General features: G+C 50.0%; 3 protein-coding genes across 3 annotated transcripts; 1 reads left to right on the forward strand and 2 right to left on the reverse strand.

Annotated features, from left to right (window-relative positions):
* Positions 1–442: 442 nt before the first annotated feature.
* LOC308041617 (alpha-aspartyl dipeptidase-like) lies at positions 443–8,266 on the reverse strand (the record flags this gene model as incomplete). The annotated part of the gene is made up of 8 exons (XM_080346408.1): positions 443–521; positions 906–988; positions 2,953–3,012; positions 4,506–4,679; positions 6,027–6,106; positions 6,695–6,769; positions 7,995–8,083; positions 8,166–8,266. 8 exons carry the CDS (start codon positions 8,264–8,266, stop codon positions 443–445), a joined length of 741 nt encoding a protein of 246 aa, XP_080202534.1.
* LOC308041728 (cytochrome P450 20A1-like) lies at positions 8,265–18,747 on the forward strand (the record flags this gene model as incomplete). The annotated part of the gene is made up of 10 exons (XM_080346635.1): positions 8,265–8,300; positions 8,751–8,800; positions 8,888–9,054; positions 13,324–13,469; positions 14,146–14,313; positions 14,995–15,073; positions 15,754–15,869; positions 16,264–16,318; positions 17,545–17,665; positions 18,531–18,747. 10 exons carry the CDS (start codon positions 8,265–8,267, stop codon positions 18,745–18,747), a joined length of 1,155 nt encoding a protein of 384 aa, XP_080202761.1.
* Positions 18,748–20,749: 2,002 nt separating this feature from the next.
* Positions 20,750–25,141, reverse strand: LOC308041729 (ubiquitin carboxyl-terminal hydrolase 36-like; the record flags this gene model as incomplete). Its single annotated transcript, XM_080346636.1, has 11 exons — positions 20,750–21,251; positions 21,550–21,650; positions 21,952–22,092; positions 22,379–22,490; positions 22,815–22,897; positions 23,081–23,151; positions 23,521–23,588; positions 23,807–23,909; positions 24,204–24,314; positions 24,598–24,819; positions 24,892–25,141. 11 exons carry the CDS (start codon positions 25,139–25,141, stop codon positions 20,750–20,752), a joined length of 1,764 nt encoding a protein of 587 aa, XP_080202762.1.

The following is a 25,141-nucleotide window of genomic DNA, read 5'->3' on the forward strand; positions in this document are numbered from 1 at the left end:
GCAAATAAAAGCAATTCAATGCATAACTTCTCCCTTTATTAACAGCCCCAAAATTAAACCAATGGTGTGGAGTACACTAAAGGAACAATTATTTCATTTGGCAGGTAAAGCTGGGCAGCAGGAAGAGCTGACTTGCTATCCAGTCTTGGTTGTGTTGAAATAACTTTCTTCTGGTGGGGAAGTAATCAAAGTGGATACATGGATGTACAGACACTTTCAGACTAAGAATAGCTATGATTACTCAAGTATTGCAATAACAATTGACTTTTTGCTGGTAGAGGTGTCCAAGACATGAGTTAGGTTGGGGAGAAGAGCCCACTAATGCATATTTATCTTTATTTATGAAGATAAGGTTCTCCACCCACCCTGGAACTAGAAGCATCTCTCTGCTTCCTCCTCATTGCATTCCCATAAAGTGACTTTTGCTGCAGAATATGCAAGGCTACAGATTCTGGAGATTACTGTCGATCAGGAGGAAACTGAAATCTGTTCCAGGCTCATGTTCAGTTGGTTTCTTACCCCTGTAAACGAGACAAAACATGTTGTGAGCTTTAACAGGAGCTAGGACAACTGTGTTTCCATCTGTTATGAGGGATAGAACAAAGCATCCTTATTCAGAACAAGCAGAGTTTTGACTCTCTTCCTTGCCTGCGTCATGGGAAAGACATATTAGATTTCTTGGTAAACGTTCATATGACTAAAGACATGGGTTCCTGTGTTCTAGAGTTGAACACGTTAGGGCCAAACTGGCATTCCTCTGACCTTCAAAAAGAGAATGGGAAAGGGAAACAAGGGATTAATTTCTGATGTGAGGAACAGGCAGCGTGGACAAGGAGTCTAACAGAAATCTCTCTTCCTATCTATCTGAAGGAGGATATCCATTTCAATTCAAATGAAGCATTTACCTCAAAACCAGACGTGCTCCTGTCACTCCTTGCAAGGTGGCTTTGTCTCCTTCCACTAGCAGCATCGCACCTTCCCGCAAGCCCTAATGTAGGTGTAAGCATTTAATGTTATTTTCAAGCTATTTGAAAGGCTAGAATGCTTGTCACAAGCAGTCTTAGTGCAGCTCACCATGACTACCAACAAGACTTTCTCACTCATTTATTGTTTTCAAAGCTGCTTTTCTTGCTTATTTTTCCCTTTTAAAGAAGGACAAACCATTAAGGAGAAAAAGAAAATGTTTTTCCAGTTGTTGAGCATTGATAAGGATCATGGCTGAAGACATTGTGACAAAACTAGTTCAGCCAGAAGACACATTCAGAGCAGGGGGAACTGTGATCTACACATCAATGACGAGCTAAGGAGCCACAGATCAGGCCAGTTGACCGACCAGAGATGGAGGATGTGCTGGGGGGCACATAGCCCCATCTCGTTATATGTCCAGCTTGGCAAAAAAAGGTGAAAAGTTGAGACCCTTTAACATGGCCCAGGGCTTGTTGAAGCTTGTTCATCTTTTGCAATCACCACTTCCCCCTGATTTCTGCATGACACAAAAGGGGCAAGCCGTAGACCCTCAGTGTGGCCCAGGACTTGTCCAGACTTGTCCCTCTTTCACAATCACCACTTCCCCCCGCAAGACTTTCCTCTACTCTGGGAGCTATAAAAACTCTCCTAAACCAGCACGGTTTGGGGAATATCAGCTCGGCCTTGCCAAGGGAATACCAGTCTACCAGTCTCAGCGAAGGGAATACCAGCTTGGCCTCACCAATACCAGCACGCTGAGGACCCTCACTCCGAACCAGACATCGGAGGATGCTGTGCTCCTGACCCCAGCATCCTCGCCGTGGAACACCAAGGCTGCACATCATCGTACAAGTCCTGTCATCCACACTGTGGGGCCGTAAGAGACTGGATCCCTCACTCTTTTCTTTCTTCCTTTCTCTCTGCTCTTTCCTTCTCTCCTTTTTTCTATACCCCCATTTCTTTGTCTCTCCTTCAGTACTCTCTTTCTCCCTTTCCCTTTTGAACATATAAGGATAACACCATCTTTAAGCTCTGCTGTTGATTTTTGGTTAAATTTCATATTATAGCTACTGATGGTTGCCAGCATATCACTTGCAGTAGGATTTTCGCTATTAATGTGTTGATAAGTTCTGTTATACTTTTTCCAAGTCACCATTCGCTGTAACCAATATTCCAACAAGAACTTTTACTAAAACTCACAATTGAATTGGACCCTGGAGGTGATTGTCTGTCATTCACATAACCGCACAGAATTAACCCTGAGTTAACTCACACCTGTTCTCATCTGTTGAGTCAGGGCACGTGTCATGTCTAGAGTTAACTCATCCATCATCCCATCTGTTGGGACGGGACAGTTATTATTTCTTTTTTTTACACCAGTTACAGGGTGTTTCAGAACGACAGACCCCAAAACACCTTGTGTTGTGATTTCAGATTGGGTCCATCTTTTTGAAACACCCTGAACTTGTGCTGCCGCCATTCTTAGATGCACTTTGGGCCAAGCACCAGCCAGCTGGGTTTGTTAGAGCACAAACTTTATACTCCAAGCTGAAGCAGAGGTCCCACTTCCCCAGACAGATGTACTGTAATTACTACTGAATGAGCAAATTCAGAACCTACAGAGAATGAAACATCATGTAAAGTTAAGAATATCTGCAAAAAGATTCAGGGGAGGTATCTTACAATCTGCATGCACATCACCCCCAACATACACCATATGACTGGCCAGTGACTGGAAAGATCAGAGCTGCCTAAAATGTGTTTGGCAACAGGACTTCACACATGTAATCAGCAGAATGCATTTCATTTGTTCTAACACATCTTCTGCAAGTAAGCAAAACCCAAGGTTGAAGCTCTTAGCTTTCCATGCCCCAGTTCTGTAAGGCTTGTCAGGCAGGGAAATCTCCACTGCAAGCTAGCAAGAATGCATTTAAAATATTTACTGTGCTACAGCTATGAACTTCCTGACTGAGAACTACTACTCACCAGAACTGGAGGGGTGTTTGGTTCTTCGTGACACTGGCGAATTCTTTCCTCTCTTGTCTCCTGCAATGAGTGTAGATTAGCTGCCCAGGCAGTAAGGTAGGACTTGGAGCTCTCCAAGTAGCATGACACGAAGCAATTTCATAACATTAAACAAATCAGGCACTTGCCCTCAAGCAGAATGCTTTCGTTAGACTAATGTATTGAAGGTAGTGGCAGGATTTACTTTAATAGATACATATTTTACCCTTCTTCACTAGCAGCAATTGCTGTAGATTGATCAAACAGAACTAACACAATCCCTAGCCTGAAAAGCCTTAAATTTTACCTGCACTCAATTCATCCAGCTCTATTTTTTTTTAATGCTATCTCTTCATGATCACTCTCAGAACAAGAGCACTGAGGACAGTGGTGGAAGCAAACACCTGTGATGCCACCTTCGTGAAAGAGGGTAGTGACCCATGGATTTCCACTGATTACATATCTGCTTGGTTTGTCCTCAAGTAGGTAATGCACTGAAGAATTTCCTGCTGTGAACAGCTCTGCCGTGTTTTCTGAGGGTTTGCTGCTGAACTGAGCAACAGTAGTTAAATCAAACCAGAAGGATTTGTTGGTAAGGAAACACAGGAACACAGCAGGGACTTGGTACAGCATAGAGCTTGTAGCCTCCTCCGGGAGAAACAGCAAAAGCCTTTTATAGGGAAAAGACTGCCTGCTCATCTAGTGACAAGCTAAGATAATTAAATGAGTACCTATAACTTAATCTAAATTCTAGAAGCACACCCTGATCCTCCATCTCTTTAGTGTCCCCTAATTCTTAATACTTCCTCTACCCACAAAGAAATTTGATTATAAGCATTTGGCCTGTTAAAAGACACACCATAGAAACTCTTCCCTAAGGAATTAGCTCCTGGCACGCTCCTCAATAATCGGCTCCTCCATAGAGTGGAGATGTCAGTCTTTGTACTTGATGGTTCAAGTGTTTTTCTTTCAGCCACACCAGCACACCCGCGTGCTCAGTGATGGACATGACAGGGGGTGCTCTCTGCAGGGACACTGGCGCCTGAGTATTTTCTCACACAACAGGTTTGCATGCAATCTCAAGACCTCCCTGTTCTGATGGGTCCTTCAGATATTTAAGCCTCTTAATGTATGTTTAAGTTATGTCTTCTGAAGCAGCAGGTAAGACAGACTATGGCAGAACTTTCCAGATACACTATGCGTTGCACCTTAACATTTCAAATTTCTCTCTCCCTGCCCTGCCCCAAATTCCACACCAGGTATGAAGCAACAGTATTTCAGACATTGCAAAGTATCGGTGAGAAACACTCTGTTCCACCTCACTAATACTGTTGCCAACTCCTCTTCCCACTCACAGGAAAGCTTTAGGGAGGAGTAAAATGTTACTGCCTCACTGGCATTGCCCCACGCACATTTCCAGCTGCTCTAGAGAGCAGCTGTTAGAGTTATATAGCTTTGTAAGGCCTCACAAATTCGGACTGTTGTTACACCGCTGCACCCTGGTTACTGCATTAGCTCTGGCATGATTTACTTACACCCATGTGAGTGCTCTTCACATCTGGGTCCGGGTAGTGGGGGTTAATATTAAAAGGCACTAAGCCTAGGGCCTGCAGGGAAGGTGGATAAACAATTGGCATGTCATTGGTAGTATTGATGCTGATCGTAGCAACGTTGGTTCCTGCACTGGATCCCACGTAAGGAATCCCATCCTGGAAGACAAAAGCAATGATTAGTATGCAGTATTGCAACTAGGAATTACGTTTTATAGCATCCATCAATCTCAGAGACTCAGCGATCAGATCAGATTTAGTACTTCTAGCTCACTTCACTGCTGACTTCATAAGTGAAAAGCAGACAAACAAGAATTCAGATTTATGAAGTGAGCAATAGTTTGTATATGTTGTGATTGCTGGAGAATTAGCTATTGAATGTCCTGCACTTGCAGCTCTGTGACCCCATCACAAGAGAGAACTTATAAGGTAGTCAGTGCATATATTAGACTTTGCTATTAAGAGAGGAGAAACTTGTCTACATTGCAGTTAGAGGAAATATCTGAACTAGCTTTTAACTACCTTCTGAGGAGACTGGGCCACCTGAAGCTGAGTACAATGTTGCCACGGCATCAGCTTACCGGCACTATGACCGCTGTAGGTATTACTATTATGTACGTAGCACTATGTACATAGTAGTATGTACTATGCTGTACCTGGAAGGATTCCACACAAACATACAAGCGTATGGATAATGCTAAACAATTTGTAAGAATAAAATTTCACTGGGGGCCCAACATTTTATGGTGTTTCTGCCCACAACAGGCACTGAGCTTCTGTATATTAAGACAGCCTGGCTAACCTTTCTTCTTGGCAGCTGGCCTTTTCAGATACTGCACTTGCATAAATGGGCCTGAAGTCATGTGCTGTTCCACAGTGCTAGAGGAACACCTTGCTTCTGTTCTCCGCCATGGACGGCATGTTTTTGCTGTGCCTTATGAGATTCACCAGCCAGAACGGGGCTGCTGACCAGAAGGGCTCAATGGCACTCGTACCTCTCAATTCCAGGTCAACGGCGTACTCAAGGTAATTACACCACTTTCAACATCAACAGGGTGTTGTCTAGAAGGCAGGATCCAGCTTTATTGCTGTTTTATCAGCAGACAACCTGCAACTTGAACACATCTGTATCTATTAGCAAGATACAAAGTGGATATCTCAAGCTGAAAACCAGAGTTTCTGAACATAGATTAAATTCTTTGTTAGTATTTAAAGTTGATGGGCTTCCTTCTAAGGTGCTGTGCAGCACTGTTGATCCTAAGGTTCTACAGTTCCACATGTGGGAAACTGCTCTAAACAGACAGATTGCTGACCTTCTTTTCAGGCTTCAAGGATTAATGACAGCCTTATTTGGCCACAGATTTCAGTTCGTCAGGCTGCATGAGATGGCTCAATATTTGAAGTATATTAAAAATAAATATGTGGAATCAACTCGGATTTGTCTGAACAAGAGCTTGTACATGAGATCCTGCCTTTCAGACTTGGCCCAAACCCTGTAGTTTTTACCTCAAGAACTCTTTTCCTGATCTCCTGTATCAGGCTGTGGTCATACAGAGCTTTCAGGAGACGGAATGTGTTCCCACCTCCTGCAGAAAGGGAGTCCAGCTTATTTAACATGCTTTCACCAACAGTTTTAATTGAAGCCTTTACAAACTAGGCAGACCCAGTGATTTCTATGCTCTGTTCAGGCTATTATCCTGGTCTGAGAAGCACTAAAACCAGAAGCTTCAGACAAATGGTCACTGAGCAGGCCATGGGCTCATGCCCTGAGTTGTCCTTGGAACACCAACGCTGGCTGTTTGGCAGCAGATACTGTTCTAATACGAGGAGTGTGGCATTGGGACTCTGCTCAGATTAAGCACAGTGGCCCTGCATCTTCCAGACTTCATAAGGCTCATACAGCTGCTATGATCATGTTTTAAACCCTGAAGTACTGTTCAAATTAATAACTTGAAACTTACTGGAGATGAAGTTCCATTGATAAATTTCTCCTGCTTCCTTCCCCACCACTAAATTCAGGGTCTTACTGTTCCCAATTAAAGCACTGTTTTCTGTAGTTTCTAGTAATCACTAGGCCCAGCTTTTTCATTGTTGTCTCTACAGTGCCAGCTCTGAGCAGGACTAATCCAGTGCCCTTTATAAACCCTCATCAGGGAGCAAAAAGTAAAACTTACCAATAAATATTGCTTCAGATTTTCTTACAGCTTCCACTGGATCACAGGATTCATGAATGCTGTCCAGCCCATAACCTTAAATGAAAAAGTATTCACTTTTGCCACTCCAGCTTGGAAGAAGAATGTGGTATGGTCAGACCCCTTCTGCCTTCTCTCCATACCCCACTCAAGACAAAAGTCTCACCAGACAACCAGGGAAACTTTGGGGAACTCTACACCACAAAACTGTATATGTCCTATGTTAGTGCAGGGCTTATGAAGCAAACCTTTGCTTTATGGATACACATGCTCAGTGTCTAAGAGCAGAGCACTTCACTCAGCAGGTGCCACCTGAGGCACAAAGTCCCCCTGAGCATTCCCGGCTCACTAGAAAATGAGAAGGAAAAAGCTGTCAGTGTTCAGCTTGATTCTGAGTCTGTGATGTGCCATCATTGGTCTAGCATTACTACAAATATCTGATCTTTGTAATTTGTTTTTTGGTAACAGTTAAAATGTCTGGCTTTGACAGATTTGCCTTGCTGGGGTTCACTAAGTGCGGGAAGTACCAGGAGAGCCAAAAGTACATGTGACATCTGATAGCAGCAACCTCTGCAAGATAAGGAGCAAGGTGTGCTGCCCAAGGAAGTGAGTACTGCTTATTACTACAGTAACAGGTCCAAAGTTATCCTGAAAGGTGATAGATATTAGACGGAGATGTTGCTGCAGGCTGCTCTGAAAAGATCTTTGCTCGAAGCAAAGCTCAGTTGCTGTTCATCATGGAAATATCTGGCTGGTTGAAATGCATTATAGTCTTCACTTAACCCCAGTAGCTGCACAGCTTGAGCAGAGGTTTAAGATGCATGGGAAGAAACATTCCCTTACGTGACTAAGGAGGATAAAAAGATGCCACTTAGTATTCAGGAACCAAAACTTCCCCCCTGAAGTAGTTACAAAGTGTTTGCAACAAGATTTCTTCCGGAGGCCTCTAAAGCATGGACTTCTAGGCACAAGTCAGCAACCAGCTCCGTGCTGCAGTCCCTCGAGTTACAGCAGAGCCGGCCAAACCCCTCTTCCCCTCTCTGCAGCACCACCCCCGTTCGGAGCCCAGGAAAACGGACTGTGGCAGCGTTGACGCCCAGGGGCGTTCACCACCTCGGCTCCTCTTACAGGAGCGGCTGGCGAGGCCGGTCCCGGGCACGGCCGGAGCGCGACACGGCTGCCCCCGGCACGGCCGGAGCCCGACACGGCCGCTCCCTCGGCAAAGGCGCCGTTTCCGCGCCAGCTGCCCGCGGGACTCTGCGCCGGGGCGCTCCAGCCTTACCCAGGCTTTCAAACTGCTCCCTGGCGGTCCGGGCGTAGGCATCTCGGTCGTGCAGGGCGCAGGGAACGAACAGCACCCGCTTCACCTTCCTGGGAGAAGAGAGGGGAGAGAGCGCTTAGCGCAGCGGGGGAGGGCCCGGGCAGGGTCCCGCAGCCCCTCCGCAGCGCTTACTCGCCCAGGAAGCTCTTGATGTGCTGCTGGCAGTGTCCCAGGTACCCCGCTCCGTGCAGGGTGGAGTCGGACACCAGCAGCATGCGCCGCGGGCCCCCCATGCTGGCCCGGCCCGCTCCTTCCTGCCCCGCCGCGGTGGGGCCGGGCCGGCGCCCCCGAGAGCGCTTGTTGCGCAGGGCGTTCCCGGCCGCAGGCTGTGGCACACCGCGTGTTCTGCGCGCCCCGCTGAATCCCGCTTACAAAGGCGTTGTCTGCACACCTTGGAGTTTTGCACGTATGCTGCTGTCCAGGGCAAAATCTGGGTGTAAGATCTACATCACAAACCTGAACGTTAAAATTTTTACGCAGGGATCTTTCAACTAGGTCTATAATCATGGTTTAGCCAGTGAGACCAGGCACACACAAATGATTTGCTTCAGAAGCCTTAGTAGGTTTGAGGCCTGAAGATGTGGCTTATCCAGCTTTTGTTTAATGTTTATAAGTTATGCAGCAGTATTGATGTGGAAAATCCAGCTCTCCTGCTGGAGAGCTTAATCTTAAAATCTTAAATTCAAGGAGGTTGATCCGTTTTCTTTCACTCTCTAGTCATCTAGGCAAGCATCAGTTATCCCTGGGCTGGCTCCAGCTGATGAAAAGTAAGTGCTTTCTGTCTTCGTATCGATCAAGTTCAGCATTGGCAGAGGATGCTGCTCATGACCAGACACCCTCTTTGTGTCCCTCAGGGATGGCAGCTTGCCAGACATCATTGCCAGCAGCAGTTTGCATGAGTTCCTGGTGAACCTTCGTGAAAAATATGGCCCACTGGTCTCTTTCTGGTTTGGAAGGCGTCTTGTTGTCAGCCTTGGCTCCATTGATCTCCTGAAACAACGTATCAACCCCAACCGGTTGTGTAAGTGTTCTTTGCTTTGTTTTTGAGTCCATTTGTTCCTTCTGGCCTTGCTTGGCATCCTATGTCAAAGGAAGCTGGGGCTTCATTCTAAGTAGAAAGAAAATGAGACTTAGTTTGTAGCTGTCATGGTGGGTCAGGTATGTCTTTGGTCCTTCTTATTGGAATTGGGCATCAGTGACCAAGAGTTGCTGCTGTCCAATGGCCATCAAGAAATTAGCATGCTTGTGTCTTTTACCATCTCCCTACAAGCAAATGTTGATGGAAAATGTAATGCTCATTAGTAACTTGAAACTGCAAGGTGAAGATCCTGCAGCCATTTGGCAAACATTTTAAAAACAGCTTGAAATACAATCTAAGAGAAGGAACTTTGCTAAATTAAGTCTGAAAACATCTGTGCTAGATTGTGATAGCTCACTGGTGTGGTTCAGTATGGAGGTTTTTAAAGTAGTATTTGAAGTGCTTTAACTTCTGTTTTTCTTTGGTGTGTGGAACTTTGTGCTGAAAGCTTCAAATGATCTTCCAGACTTGGAAGTGATCAGTGGTGCTGGTAGCTGAGTTCGCCATCTTAGTCCTGGGAGGGTATTTGAATTTATGGTGTAAGCCTCTTAGGTGGGTGCTTTTCTTTCTAAGGTGATGCCAGACAATAAGTTAACTCAGTTGACGTTTGGCTTTAACCTCTTGTTTTTCCAGTTTTCATCCTATAAGGTTGAATAAGGTGCTGGTTGCACAGCTCTGACCTGACACTGTAAGCTGTCTATAGGCACAGGCACATATCTCAGCATCGCTTTGTGCTGGGGTCATGACGGGTAAGCTTTTTGTGCAATTGCATGATGGACTCAAAGAAAACGGTGACAATCTGGGGAAGGTGTGGGAGTTAGCAAAGATCAGCAAGACACAGTAGATAGCAATGACACTCCAGAAGGTGGAAACCCACTCTGAAGGAGCTGAATGCACTTGTGTGTCTTTGGGAAATTGAGCAGACAGTCACTTTCTCCACACTCAGAGAAGTGGTGACAAGCACTTGAGCAGGGAAGTTCTCAGAAATGTACTGAATTTTGGAGTACCCAAATACTGGTAAAAAAACCAAATACAGTGCCTGGACTTAAAATACAGGTAATGAAGTGACCCAGGCAGCTACAGACTAGCCTGGCATCCTGCTATGCCCAAGGGCTAAACAGGTTTGTTAAGGATGGGGATAAATAGGAAATGCACGCTGTACTCCTTTGATAATTGGACTTCTAGACAAGGAAAGTGATAGAACTGTGTTTCTGTCAGAATTTCAGTTCAGAATTTGCTTGGACACTGCTTGGATTATCACTGAAGGCGGAGGCAAAGGGATATGAAAAGTGAAAGTGGGAGCAAGGCTGGATTGTGTTGAGAAAGCGAAAGGCTGGGTTGGGGAGGTTAAATACTCCCAGTTAGGGTGGCAGCCTGTCCTGATGGCATCACACTGGGACCCCTTGCCAGCGCAGGGAAGCAGAGTGTCAGAGCAAGGAGACGCGTACCCCTGGGGCTGGGGCAGCAGCAACAGGAAGGGGAGGAACAAGAGCTGGATTGATGGCCTGCAGGATGACATGGCCACGGAAAAAAAGAAAAGAGTGCATGTATTTTCTGTAGAGAGAGGAAAGGATGATGAAACATGAGCCAGACCTGGAATCCTGTGTGTGGCTCTGGCCCCCGCACTCAGCATGATTTTGAATAAAGAAAGTGCAAAGGCAGGCTGCTAGCCTTGAAGTTGGACTAATTGCATTCACAGTTATTAATAGGTTCCTAGTGCCAGGAGACTATTTTTCCTAATGTTTAAGGCAGTGTTTGAAGTTGGTACCTTTTCGTGGCCTCTTAGAGCTTTGTTGAGATTAGTTTGCAAGGAGAATTCAAAGGAAGTAAAACTTTGCTGCTGGGACTGGCAGTTCCTGTGAGATGTTCTGGGGAAGCAGGACTGCGAAGGGTGTGGGTGTAAAAAGGGTGGACTAGCTCAGGATTGCGAGGACCAGTGTGTTCAGAGACCCACTTGGAAAACTCCCATGAGCTGATATCACCTTTTGGGTTGTGACAATGAACCTGATGCACATCGAATGCTGGAGATGGAGCTATGGGTCCTGGCCTGTTTGAGCAGGACCACTTTAAGGACCGCTTCATTGCTGTTCTGTGTGCATTTGTTCTCTGCAGGTTCAGAGGTCCTTTCCATTTGTGATACTCAGTTCTGCTTGGCATTTGTTTTGACTGTCTAGAGTTAGATCTTTTCCCCACATTCACTTACAATGATGTCCAGGACAACACTCTGAGGCTCATGGAATGAGGGAGATTTCCTTGTAAGTGGAAGGAACATTTGAAATTTTTGTATGCTTCACTGAGAGGACTGAAAATGTAGCCTTAAGATGTTTTCAAGACAAGGACAAAGGAAGAAGTCCGTGAAAGCTGACGCAGGACAGAGCTCTATCTCTGAGAGACCGTTTGTGCCTTGTGGAGTCCCCGTGGAGAAACAGCCATTTCCCAAATGCTGCGAGGCAGGGCCAGCCCTCAGCAAAGGGCAGCCTGGGCTCCGCAGTCCTGAGCGCACAGCACAGGGTGGGTCAGTGGCATGGCGCTGTCATTTTGCACCAGAGACAGGAGAGACAAAAACAGCCCGTGCTTGATCCAGCAGTTTTCTTTCATCTGCACCCGGAGAATTTTGCAGTTTGTGCAGGTGGTGGTGCTAAGCATCCTCTGGCCTCTCCAAATGCATCTGCTTGCCAGATTTGCCGTGTGGGCTTCACCACCAACCATGTGTCTTTCTGGCTACCCCAGCACTGTACCTCGCTCTGCCAGGAACAGTTAGCGGGCCATTGTGGCACGAATAGCAGCAGCCCATCCGTGGCAAAGCAGCTCGGAGGAGGAATTGGCAGCAGCAGCTTGAGTCACGTAACAGCCTGCTCCACGTGGAGAGCCACCGGTACCATCTGCTCTGCCGAAAGACACACACACATACTCCTTGTCATTCAAAGTGGGAAAGAGGGTGAGATGCAGAGCTTAAAAACATTGGAAGGGAAATGATATGAGAGAAAAGTATTTAGGAAAGTTTACCACATTCATGGCCTCATTAGCTACCTCCATGTCATTAGGTAGTAAGACCTGTGCAGGTGGGAATTGTCTCGTATGTTTGTCTGGTAGCGCAATGAGGCCCTGATCTCTGCTGGGAATCCTAAATACAGCCACAATTGGTAAAGTCATATGTGTCTAGCTCAGCCTTGATGTTTTCTGATGCCTCAGAGGTTTCATTTTCCATCTGGGAGAAATAACAAACTCTCATAAAATATCCCTCTTGAAAACCCCCTGATTGCTGCTTCTAAGTAGTTCCTTAAAGATTCTGCCAGTTTTGCAAGACTCACAGAAAAGTTTAGAGAAAGGGAAAAGCATAAGCCATTCTTTATTGCATAGTTTTGCCTTGACATCTAATGTACCTTAGCAACTTTATTAAGTAAAGGCCCCTGGTGGTGAAATTCAGAGTTAAAAATCTAACTGAAGTGAGCTGTGGATATGAAGGAAGGAGGATGTGTGTTTTTGTCTAGTTTCTACACCATTGCAAGCATCTGTGCAGAAGGAAGATGGGAAGTAAGGCAATTAGAAGTACAAAGTATTCTGTAGCTTCGTGGGGCACTGTTTTCTGTCTGAGCTCTGCTGGAGGCAGCCCTCGACTGAGAAAGGTGGGTGTTAGTTTGGGAAGAGCTCATCAGCAGGGAACTCGGTAAATGCAAGAGAAATCATGCAGGAGCAGTAGGGTGTCAGCTGAGGTTTGCTGGGCCGTGAAGCAAGGTGAGGAGCACACAGAGCAACCTTTGGCCCAGTCTCTGATGGGAGCTGATCTGTGTTGAGCACACAGCCATGGTCAGGGCAGGAGAGCGCACCAGGTGTCAAGAGGGAATGTGCTAGAGGGGCTGCAGGTCAGGCTGGAGGAGGAGGGAGAGGAGCACACCACGCTCACTGGTGTCACCACGTCAGTGACACCACCAGCTGGGATCTGGAAAGCTGGAAACAAGCTTCTGAGGTGTTACCGCTAAAGAGTTCCTTGGCAGAGCCAACAGGCCCCCTCTGCAGGGGTTGCTGATCACAGGATGGTGCTCTGCCCGAGAAGAGACCTTATAGGAGGTCCCAGCCCACTGAGCAAGAGAAGATGTACAGCCCAAAGAGGTGCACAAGTAACAGTGCCTGATTAAAGAGGTAACTGTTTTCATCACCTCTGTGTGGTGTGACTGCCTGACTTTTGAATGGCGTTTCCTTTTTTGCTTTCAGTGGATCCTTTTGAGACAATGCTGAAGTCCCTCTTGAGGTACCAGTCCAGCCTGAATGCGGATACAGGAGAGAGCCACATGAGGAGAAAGCTGTGTGAAAATGGCGTCAACAAGGCCTTGCAAAGTAACTTTGCTCTCATCCAGAAAGTGCGTAACTGCCTTTGTACAGCAGAGAAGCCCTGTGTGGCTCACAGGAGAACGTTTAGTGAGAATGATCACTAGGATAAAGCAGCTGTGTTCAAATTAGTGCTGGAACTATAAGCATCTGAGACAGCAAACAGTCTCTGCCCATTCAAGCAGGGTGTGAATATTTGGTTTCTCTTAGCTCCAGTGGGTTACGGGGAAGGCTCAGCTTGATGGCTTTTTATGCCAAGATACCAGATGCAGTTAAACATACTGGAGCATCTGGATTCTAGATTTATTCCTCAGGATAGGAGCGGGGAGCAAGGAACCAGCTCTTGGGATCACAAACAGGTGAAGAACTGTTCTGTTGACTCAGTCCAGCAGCCAGAATTTGATCTGTGTCTTCTCAGTCGGGAGCTACTAGCATTAAAGGTTGTAAGGCTTCTGTTGTGATAGAGGGAGCAGGAGAGGAGGACAGGGCTACCTTGTTGGGGGGAAACCTTGGGAAGACGCACAAGATTTGAGGCTAAAATGTTACTGTTTGTAAGTTAATGGAAGGAAACCCTGGAAAGAGTGTAGCTTCATGTCATAGCCGTGAAAACGTGGTCTGCCCTAGCAACTGGATGGGAATGTCTCCAGGGTAGGTTTGGTAAATAGGCTGCTGATATTACTGCCAACTAATGGTTCCTTCCCTCTCCAGCTGTCAGAAGAGTTGCTAGCCAAATGGCTGTCTGTGCCTGAGGCGCAACACGTGCCCCTCTGCCAGCACATGCTGGGCTTTGCCATGAAGGCTGTCACACAGACAGCTATGGGCAGCAGCTTTGAAGATGACCGGGAAGTTATCCGATTCCACAGGCACCACGATGCAGTAAGTGTCACAAAGAGCCAGGAAATCTCCTATTATCTTTTTCTACGCCAGCAGCACACGGCTTGTGTCTGTGTACAGTTTAGTACAAGCTACTGCTGAGACTTGAACATTAAGTTAACATTAAGAGCCTGAGGGCTCTGCCTCAGTTATCCCAAGCTGAAACTGTCAGAAAGATCCTACTGCTCATCCTGCTGTCATTAGTCTAAGACGTTTCTAGAGGATCTATGGGGATCAGGAGCCCAGATCCAATGGCAATTGAAAGGTGTTTGGTACATAAGTGAGTTAAACTCTGTTGGGAATGCTAATGGCACTTCCACTTTTCAAAGATCTTCTGAAGGCTCTGGGACATTGTGGAGACAGGAAAATCAGAGAAGGTCCCAAGCTGTGTCCTCATCTGGGGATGTTAAATCTGCTGGTGATAGGGTAGGAAAGAAATAGTTAATCTCCCATTAAAGAATCCCATGCTTTTTTTCCTACAGTTGTAATTACAGTTGTTTCATTTCAATTCAGTTTCAGCTATCATAATATCTGGAATGGGACAGGCTGTCCTAAAGAGAAGACCAGTCTTGTAGTCACGGGAAGTCTTCATTTGATTTGGTGTTTTCGTATTACTGAACAGGGGAAGAATAGAAGGGTCTCAGCTTGCGGTGAGTGATGATGCTCTTGTCTCTGTCCTTTCAGATCTGGTCAGAGATTGGGAAAGGTTTCTTGGATGGGTCTCTTGACAAAAACATGACCAGAAAGAAGCTTTACGAAGATGGTAGGTACCTCCCAAAATCGGGGTCTTCCTTCCACTCTGATTGATACTGATTTTCAAGCCTGTTATGGCAGTGCTTTTATTTCTCATATATTTCACAGTAAGTTACTTTATTTCTCAGTTGTCCTGTCTTTTTTGTCACGAATAGTTAAAGCCTTTCAGTATTGATTGAGAAGATGTTAAAAGCAGTTTGTATCCAGAACTATGGATTTGCTTGTTAGTCCTCCAAACCCAGTGTTTCCATCTTTTTGTTGTTAGTTCTTTGGGTTTCAGAACCTGAGCACAACTACTGTCCCATTAAAATGGGCTTTTCTCATGGGCACTTGTTCAGGCCTGTTGCTGAGTTGTAGCAGTATGATGCATTAGGACACAATTTCACAAACTCCAGGTAGTGCAGGTTGGTGTTTAGGTGTTGCTGATTTCAGCTCATCGAGTACGTGTCTCAGTTATACCTGTAAGGCTGGCTTTTTATAGGCAACCTGTCTTGCTTGGTTCCTACCTTTTCAACTAAATTGGAGATATTGCCTTCCAAATTGACAGCAACATGTAACAGAGGCTGCTTCTGTAAGTGAGCCCAGCAGGGCCAGCTGGTCTGAAAATCTGCTTGGGGAGATGGATTTGCTTCTCTGCAGCACTCAGAATGACCAGGTTTTAAAATAAACATGTTTTTTTTGCTTCCAAAGCTCTGATGGAGATGGAATCCACCTTAAGGAAAGTTACAAAGGAGCGCCGAGGGAGATCATTCAACAGACACGTCTTTATAGACACCTTGCTGCAGGGGAGCCTGAGTGACCAGCAGGTGTGTGCAGCTAAGTCATTACACACTAATGGACTTGCTCATTACATTGTAGTCTTTGATTAATTTAAGCTTTTGCATCTTAGATCAGATTCCTTACTAAAGCAGAGTTTCTGGTTCTTTTTCCGTCCCCACAATGTTTAATTGCATTAGGCTTCGGTAGCTTCCTTGCCACCGCTTCATTGCTATTTTTATAAGCCAGAAGTATGTTAGCATTATGCATGGCTCGTGCCATCCCAGTGCAAGGTCTGTGGAGAGTTCACTCCGTGTCTTCTAGATGTATTTCCTGCTCTCTGCACTAAAGGGATTTCATGCGCTTGAATGGAGAATGTGCCGCTTCTTTTTTATCTTTACAGTCTCATGAGCTTCATTCTCTGAAGTAGATTTTATTTCCTAGATTCTGGAAGATACCATGATTTTCTCCTTGGCAGGATGCATAATCACTGCTAACTGTAAGTACAGATTGTAAGTAACTTTCCATCCTCAGATTCAGCTGTCTGAAGCTCTGTGTGATGACATGAGGCTTGTTCTAGGCTAACAAAAAATTATAGTCATCATTCTGTTTCTCCTGAGCTACAGATGTGTAGGACACACTAATTTTACAGCGGACTCTTGACACAGCCTCACAGCTAGTGATTTGGAACTAAGCTGTGTTTGACAACCTTCCCAGTCTTTTGGTGAACCTTAGATTTTCTTCCCATTGTTTTTCGCTTGCACTCTCAACTCAGCCAAGTGATGCTAAATTTCATGAAAAAGCACCAAAGGATGTCAGCTACAAAGATTGTGTTGTAAAATAGGCTCTGGCACATGGGAAGGAAATTAGAGCAGAGTGCTGGAATTTGACTGGCTGCTTTGAATTTCTGGAGGATAGGAGTGCTCCATGTATGGAAGGCTTTCAAATAAGCTACTTTGTGATTTGTGCAAAGATTATGGAAAAAAAAATATGGATATAAATAAGCTGGAGCTGTGTAAAATCTTCTATGATGGGGGATGGTTATCAGGCCCTATATCTCAGCCAGTGGGCTGGAACTCCAAAGAAAACCTCCTAGGTGCAGCTGGGTGTTAAAGATTGTGGCAAGTAAATTGGGCAAATATGATAATGCTCCTCCCAGAGAATATCTTCTCCAATTTTAAGGGGCTCGACTCCTCAGGGATTCCAGATAGTTCTAATGAATAGACAGGTTGGAGTGGTAGGAACATTTACTTGTAGCTTTAGGAAAACTGTATCCTACACAGTTATTTCTTATGCAAGGTTTCTGTTTCACTCCGCTATTGAAAATATCTCTTGAATAGCTCACAAAATAGCTGTAGATGTGAGGGAGACAAGTGCTGGCCAGCCTGCTGCAGGGAGCTCTGCTGCTCTTCTTGCTCCCAGTCAGAAGCCCCAGACGTTGGCTGTCTGGAGTACCCACCTCAGATGTGCTGGGGAAGCCCCCTAAATAAGGGAATTTTGTGATGCTTTGGACAAACCAGCCTTTCATTGGCATGGCTGGCCTAAAACCCTGGTTCCCCAGGGTTTGCTGGGCTGTGTGGTCCCTTCCCCAGCCTGCTGTGACCAGAGGGTCATCCTTTTCTGTGCCAAAAAGCAATGTTGCGAATACAAGAAGTAAGAAAACTGAATTCAGTTTGTAAAGGATTGAATTTTCTGGGCCCAGTCTTATATTGATTTCTTCCCCAGCGTGTACCTGGGCAGTCTATTTCCTGACAACCTCCGAAGATGTTCAGCAGAATCTGTACAAGGAGATGGACGGCGTTCTGGGGAAGGGACCAATTACACATGAGAAAATGGAGCAGCTCAGGTGGGTCCTATGGAAGGAACTGCGGAGGAAGGTTGTGTGGGGACAGGGGCTTCATGTACTGGACCTGGTGCCCAGCCTACACTGGGACAGGATAAGGCATCCCAGAGCTACTCTGTTCTTTTTTCTGGAAGTGATCAAACCACAGCATGACTTGCAGCACAGACAGAACCTGCCGTAGGGCTCCAGACATGGGGACCAAGCTGCTGTCTTCAGGGTGTCTATAAGAAACCCTTTAGGTTCATTGGCAGAGCACAGAATCAGTGCCCAGGCTGCCAGGCCAAAATTTTTTTGCTTCTTGTTTTGTTTGGTTTCTCTCCTGGTTTTCCAAAAGTTATCAGTCATTTTAATGGTTGGATTCATTTTAGACATACCTAGAGAGAAAGCATGGAGTAATCTTCTTTCAAAAGGGCCACAGAACTAGGATGATGGCTGGTCAACAGTGTGCCTTTATTTTTCATGCATCTGTTGGTGCAACGGGGTACGTTTTGTATTTGGACCAATGTCAGAGTTTCAGTAAGGGAGTATTGAGTGTGTGGGTTTCTTGCCCCGTCTTGTATGGGTGAGAGGTTCAGGATAAGGACTGGTGTGTTTATGCTTTTAAGCAGAGTCAGTTTGGTTTAAAATCAGAAAAAAAAGTGTGGCGAAGAGAGATTTCAGTAGCCTTCCCTAAAAGCTGATAATGAGATTCAATGCTTCTTGCGAAGATGCTGGGATTCTTGGCCAGAAAAAAGACAATGAAGTGCCTCGGTGTGGCTCGAGAGAACTCCAGGAGCAGACTGTGGCCCCAATGCAGCAGGTGCCACCACAAGGACATGGACAAACTTCTCTCTGGGAGGGTTAAACTGACCAAGTCTTATGGTTGCAGGTACTGTCGGCAAGTCCTGTGTGAGACAGTGCGAACAGCAAAGCTCACTCCCATTGCTGTACAGCTGCAGGAGCTGGAGGGAAGAGTCGACCAACATACCATCCCCAAAGAGGTAGGGCAGTACTGGGAGCACCAGAGCACGTTCTTTCCTGGTGGGGAATTTGCCGTTTCCTCTTCTTCCTGCAGGGTGGTGAGGCAGGAAGACCATTTCTTCTGACGCTGTTGAACCCAAGCAGCTGCTCTGGCATCTCAAAGTACAGCTTAGCTCGAACTTCGCCCTGTAGTTCCTCTGTGGCAGAGGCTCTGGGAATTCATGGTCTCTTCCTGAGCAGATTTGCTTCCAGTTCTGGGTCCACTGGGGGTGAATCATCTTTTGAAGTGGTTTACAGGTTCAGTTGCATATAACAGAGCATGATTTCAGGCCTGATCGTATCACCCAAATACTTGCTCGCACTGGGATTCATCTTCATACTTGGCCCTCCCTCCTTGCCATTGTTCGCTCTACCCATGCTCCTTTGTTTTGTTTTCATTACATTCTTTGAGACAGACTTCTACCCATTTACAAAAATGTCAGGACAAGACAATAGAAACCCTGGCTATGACCTTTAGGCACTACTACAATGCAAAGACAGACGTGCGATAGAATCATTTTGGTTGAGAAACAGCTCTACGATCATGGAGTCCAACCGTTCCCCACCCCCGGAACTGGCCCGTGTCCTGAGACCCTCATCTCAAGTCTGTCCAACCCTCCAGGGCTGGTGACTCCAGCACTGCCCTGGGCAGCCTGTTCCAATGCCCCACAGCCCTTTGGGGAAGAAATTGTTCCTAAATCCAACCTCAACCTCCCCTGGAACAACTTGAGGCCGTTTCCTCTGCTCCTGGTGCTTGTTCCTGGGGAGCAGAGCCCGACTCCCCTGGCTCCAAGCTCCTTTCAGGCAGTTCAGAGCTCAGAAGGTCTCCCCTCAGCTCCTGTTCTCCAGCTGAACCCCCAGGTCCCTCAGCCGCTCCCATCACACTTGTGTTCCAGCTTGGTGAGGCCAAGTCCCAGGTGGCCGGTGAGGGAACAGGTGGGACTGGGAAGGGTGAGAGGATAAGTCATCCATACAATGTCCAGCCTCACTGGACTGCTCTCCTGCCTGTCCAGATGTCTCCATGAGACCCCCTGGATCAATACCCATTGTAGAATGCTGCTATCACTTCTTGTATACACTGAAAAATGATAGAAAACAACTTGGAAAGAAAAACCCCTCCTTTATGAAATCGTATCTGAAATCTTCACCATGAAGTATCTGATGGAAAGCTCTCCCAGGAGTTGTCCGAGTGCTGAGGACTCTCTCTCAGCCGTTCCTCCCAGCAGAGCTGTTCCAGCCTCGGATCCTCCCTGTGGCTCCTCTGGCCGCTCCCGCTGTCCCGCCAGCCCCGCCGGTTCCCGAGGAAGCGCTCCAGTTTCTTGCCCGGTGTCCCGGCGGCAGCGCCCCGGCCCCACAGGGACCCAGCGCGGGGCTGGAGCGGGCACAGGAACCGGCAGCAGCAGGTGAGGCCGTGCATGGTGGTCCCCTCTGCTCTCCTTCCCTGGGGGCTGCCCTGCAGTTATTGACATAAAGAACAACTTGGTGGTCTAAATAAAAGAGGTTGCTGTGAGCTAAGAGGAGAAAACAAAAAGGGGAGCCCAGAGAAAGGGGAGGAGAAAGGACACAGACAGGGAGAGGGAGGTGGGGGAGTCAAAGAAGAATCAGAAGTGTTTTCCCTTAGAAGCAGAAAGGAAAAAAGGAAGGAAACGTTAAGAACAGAACCCCCAGCGCCGTCCCCAGCCCCGGCTGCACAGCGGTGCCCAGAGAGCCGGTGCAGCCGCTGCCTGGGGAGGAGGCGACTCTGCAGCCTCCAGCTGTGGTGTCACCAGCTCCCATCGTCCCCGGGGACACGCTGCCCTGCGAAGGCTGGCGAGGCCGCCCCTCTCCAGGGACTGGCGCAGCCACCCGCCGTCTTGAGCAAGGAGGCAGCAGCCAGTTCTCCAGCCTCTGCAGGGATGGGAGCAAGAGCGGGGGCCTACCCCCGCACCCCGACCCAGAGGGAGGGCAGAGCCCTGGGGCTGACGGGCTCTCCCCGCCCACCTCCTGCTTAGCAAGGTACCAGCATCAGTCCTGCACTCCCCAACACAAGCCCCGGCTCCGGAGGCACGAGGCACCTACTGAAGTCTCTGGGCAGAAGCTCAGACTCACCTATGTGTCGGAAAGTGCCAGCTTCTTGGCCGGTGGTGGTGACATGGTGCTGCTGGGCTGCGGAGCAGCACTGGCCGACAAGAAGGCTTTCAGCTTTGCCAGCACCAGGCTGGCAGGAGCCCTGCTGCGAGGGTCCCTTCCCGGTGTCCCGGTGTTCTCCCCGCTGCCCCACGGCTCCTGGCCGGGCATGGGCTCCGGCAGCCTGGGGGAGGCGGGCAGGGGCCCGGGCTCCCAGCAGCGCTTCCGGGGAACCTGCGCTTTGGCCCCTCTGGTGTGACTGGGGCCGCAAAATCCTGGAGCCGCTCTGGGCGCGGGTGGCGGCTGCGAGGAGAGCGGCTTCTTGGGCCTCTGGGCTGCGTCACCGGGAAACGCTGCAGCCGCGTGTGTGGCTTTCCGGGCCAGCTTGGGTGACGGTGACCCAGAAGGCAGCTTGACACGGCCAGGCAGGCTGGAGGCAGCTTTGGAAACGGGACCCTCTGAGCTCTTCCCAGGGTTGGGGATCCTGGGGAAGGCAGAGAAGGGCACGTGTTAACTGCCAGTGTCTGAGCGACTGCAACACTCTTGTCGTAGCTGCGAGAACCAGGAGCCAGAAGCTCCTAGGAAGTGAGGAGCTCTTGAGCTGCAGCAAAACCACTACAAGGGGCTGGAGCTCTCCCTGCCACCCTCTCCCGAGCCAGCACACGCACGTGGGCGCTGGGGCTGCCTGGGCTAAGCTCCTTCCCACACTCAGGCACGTGCCCCCCGCCCTGTCCCACATGCTGAGCAAGGGCAGAGGGGCCGGGGACACAGGGCACGCTCACCTGAGGTAGAACAGCACATACGCCTTCTGGTTAAGGACCACCTTGATGTTACTGAGGCGGACCACATTGTCATTCATTTGGTACCACTGCCCGTCGCTGGCCTGTAGAGGGAGAGAGAACGGGGTCGGGCTGTGTCCAGGGACGCTCCTGGCCTGAGGAGGAGCAGGAACAGGCCCATCGGCAGAGCTCTGCTCCCCGAAACCCCCAAGCGGCCCCGGGCAGGTGAGGGGACTCTGCGAGAGCAGAACTCCACTCTTCCTGTGACGGAGCACAGCCCGTACCCCCCAGTGCTCCACACCACGCACGTCTGCTGAGCACCCTCCTGTCTGCGCATTACACGGACCCTCAAGCACCTGCCGGCCCCCAGCACAGAGCGGTGCCAAGAGAGCGCCCTGGGCTCACCTTCACGTAGCAGTAGTAGTGTCCTGCGTGGCTGCTGTACCCCGAGTGCACCAGCACCGCGTAGAGCCCGTACATGACCGGATCCCCGCTGGTCTGGGACATGTACGGGCGGATGTTCAGGAGCTCCGGGTAGCCCACGTCCTGCGGAGAAATGATGTCTCAGAAGCCTGCACAGCAGACGGCAAGAGCGGCTCAGCTGTCCTGTGAGTCCCGTCTCGCGGAGGAGGGGGAACCCGCTCTCCACAGGCAGAGCCCACGGTGAGGAAGATGCCGGGATGAGCCAAACTCCCACCGCAGCGCACAGCTGGGGAAGGGCTGCAGGACTGCGGGAGAGCTCGCACCGCGCACAGAACCACCTCCCACCCTGCTCGGGGCAGCGGGGCCTCGGGACAGGACACAGCCCCGCTCTGGGTTGCCAAGCACTCACCTTTGTGATCTTGCCTCCAGTGAAGTCGGCAAAACGCTTCAGAGCAAGCGTGAGAACATTGGGCGCTCGGTGGATGGTGAAGCGTTTGGTTGCCGACACTTTCTTCTTGCATCTGCACAGGAAGAGCTTGAGCTATTCATGCTGTTCCACCACCCAGGTGCTTGTCAGCCCTGGCCAAGCCACAAACCCCCCGGAAATGACCCTGCTTGGGAGCGGGTACCGCTCCAGGGCACCTGCTCACGGCCAGGTCTGCTGGCTCAGGTCTCCGTCTCAAGAGGAGGGAGATGAGGAGTGACAGGCTTCATCGCAGGCTTCACAGCCACGTACCTCACGGTTTAGTGGTGGAGCAGGTAGAGAAGCCCTCCTGTACTGCAGCTGCCCTCCTGCTTCCCACCAGCACACCCGCGGCCCCTTCCCCCCTAGCCCGCACACTCACCTGTCACACAGGTAGGCATTCTCTCCGCCCAGCAGGTCTGGCTTCACAAACAGCTCCAGTGCCTGCTCTACGTTTGCGGCTTGCTGCCAGGACAGAGGAGAGGTCAGGGCCAGGCAGAGGAGGCAGCGCAACAACAGAAGCTGATTCCCTCTTGCCTGCACCGTGCCTGACGCTGGCAGGTTAAACAGCCTCGAGCAGTAGCGGTGCAGCTGCAGGAACATCCCCTGCAGAGCAGAGCGCCTCCCCGCCTGACCCTGCCCCGGTACCGTGATCTCCACCGGCAGGTCCAGACAGGGGTCAAAGGTGTCCGAGACTGCTTTGCACATCAAGCACTTCACTGCAAGAGAAAGAGCAGTGAGCACCCCCTGGCACAACACGGCACCGCCACCCCCAGCACAGCGCAGGCAGCTGCCGTGTTCCCCCTCTCCGCGTTTGGGCTCTGGGATGGCAGCACCAGCATCCGCAGCCTCTACGTGCTGGGACAACAAGTGCTGCTGACAGCTGGCAACGTGGGTTCCTTTGCTGGTGGCAATGAGCTGGGCACCCACAGCCAGCAGCTTCGTGACCCACAGATACCAAAAGACTGACCAGCTGCAGCTCTGCATAATTTGCACATGCTTAGTGACTTTCCCAAGTTACTGCAAGGTTCTTGGGGAAACAGCAGTCCTGAGAGTCACAGGCCCAAGCCCTGGCAGCCAGCACTCACCACGGGACCGCAGGTGACCGCCAAAGATCTGGTGGATCAGGGTGGTGGCTTGGGTCTGGCGATCCAACCTAGAGATGGCAGCTCGGATCACACAGCGCCCGGCCCAAGAGCCGCCCCCACGGGCCAGCGCTGTGTCCTCAGGATCCAAACCCAGCGCAGTCACAGGATTTGGGGACAGAACCGCAGCTGTGCTGGGGTGGAGGCGTCAGGAGAAGGCAGACAGCAGCCCAGCAGACAAGGGGACCAGCAGACAAGGGCAGTGACGGCCACCAGAGGCCCCACGTACTCTGTGCAGTCAGGCAGGCAGGCCTTCTGCATGGCATCGATGGTGAAACGGAGGAACTCGTGCGCGTCCTCTTGCCTGCCCCAGCGGATGTGCGGGGCGATCTCTGCAGGAGAGGGAGGGATCAGCCGCAGCACGCGCTGTCACAGAGGCAGGTCCTCCCGCCCTCCCTCGGGGCAGGGACTGCGGGGTTTGAGCTCCCTTGGCCCAAACCAGACGTCAGACTCATGTCGGCCATGGGGGACGCCCAACAAGGCCCATGAAGGCCCTGGCAGGCTCAGTGAGTTGTCTCAGAAGAACCTCTGCCAAGACCTGCCCTGGTCTCAAAGGTTCTGCTCCTGCAATAGTCTCTGCCCTCCCGCACGGCTACAGGAGGGGACGCGAGGACAGCCATCCTTACTCTTGAGGTGTCGGACAAAGGACACTGGCTTTATCACGCTGCCGCTGTTCGCGAACGCCTGCGTGACGTGGTTCTGCATGACGCATGTCATGCAGAAGCCGCTTTGGTGACCTGGAGTGGGAGAGGAGAAGACAGAACGTTGAAGACAAACCCATCTTAGTCCTGGCTGTGTGCAGCACAGACAAAGCCTCTCAGACGCAGGGTGCAGAGCTCGGAACACTGCTACGGCCATGAAAAGTGGATGCTCCCGTATGCAGGAATGTCCTCTCCATGGAGAAACGGGCGGGAGGGAGCAGAGAAGGCACATCCCGGCAGCCGCACAGCCCCCGGCAGAGCCGTGCGCAGGGTGCTGAGCGCAGCCCCGGGACAGGCGGGCGCTCCCCTCCCCACTCACAGGTGCGGCTGTGCTCCTTGGACAGCAGGTAGTTGGCGAGCGGTGGCGTGTAGGTGAGGCACTGCAGGGTGGCGTTGAGGAAACAGGTGTTTCCCAGGTTGAGCAGCCCGGCGCCGATGCGCTGGACACGCTGCCACTGCATGGCGAGGCGCCCTGCAGGGAACAGCCCCTTCTGGGGCGCAGGGACGCCGTCCCCGTGGCGCCCCGGAGTCCGGTCGCTGCCTGCGGGGAGAGAGAAGCGGGTGAGCCGCGGGCTGCGCAGCGCAGGGAGAGCCCCCGGCCCTCTACACCCACCCTGGTGGCCCGGCTGTCCCTCCTCAGCACCGCGGGGGTGCTCGGCGGGCTTGGTGTGGGGGCTGAGCAGCAGGTACTTGGCCCGCAGCAGCTCCGGCTGGCTGGAGAAGCCGTGGCTGGCGGGCTGGAACTCGATCTTGTGCCGCAGCACCTTCTTGGCCGAGGTGCTCAGCAGCCGGCCCAGCGCCCCAGTCTCGCCCGCGTCCCGCCGCACATTCAGCAGCACCCTCGGCTTCGCCGTGCCCGCCAT

This window comes from Nesoenas mayeri (assembly GCF_963082525.1).
Source record: "Nesoenas mayeri genome assembly, chromosome: 6".
NCBI lineage: Eukaryota > Metazoa > Chordata > Aves > Columbiformes > Columbidae > Nesoenas > Nesoenas mayeri.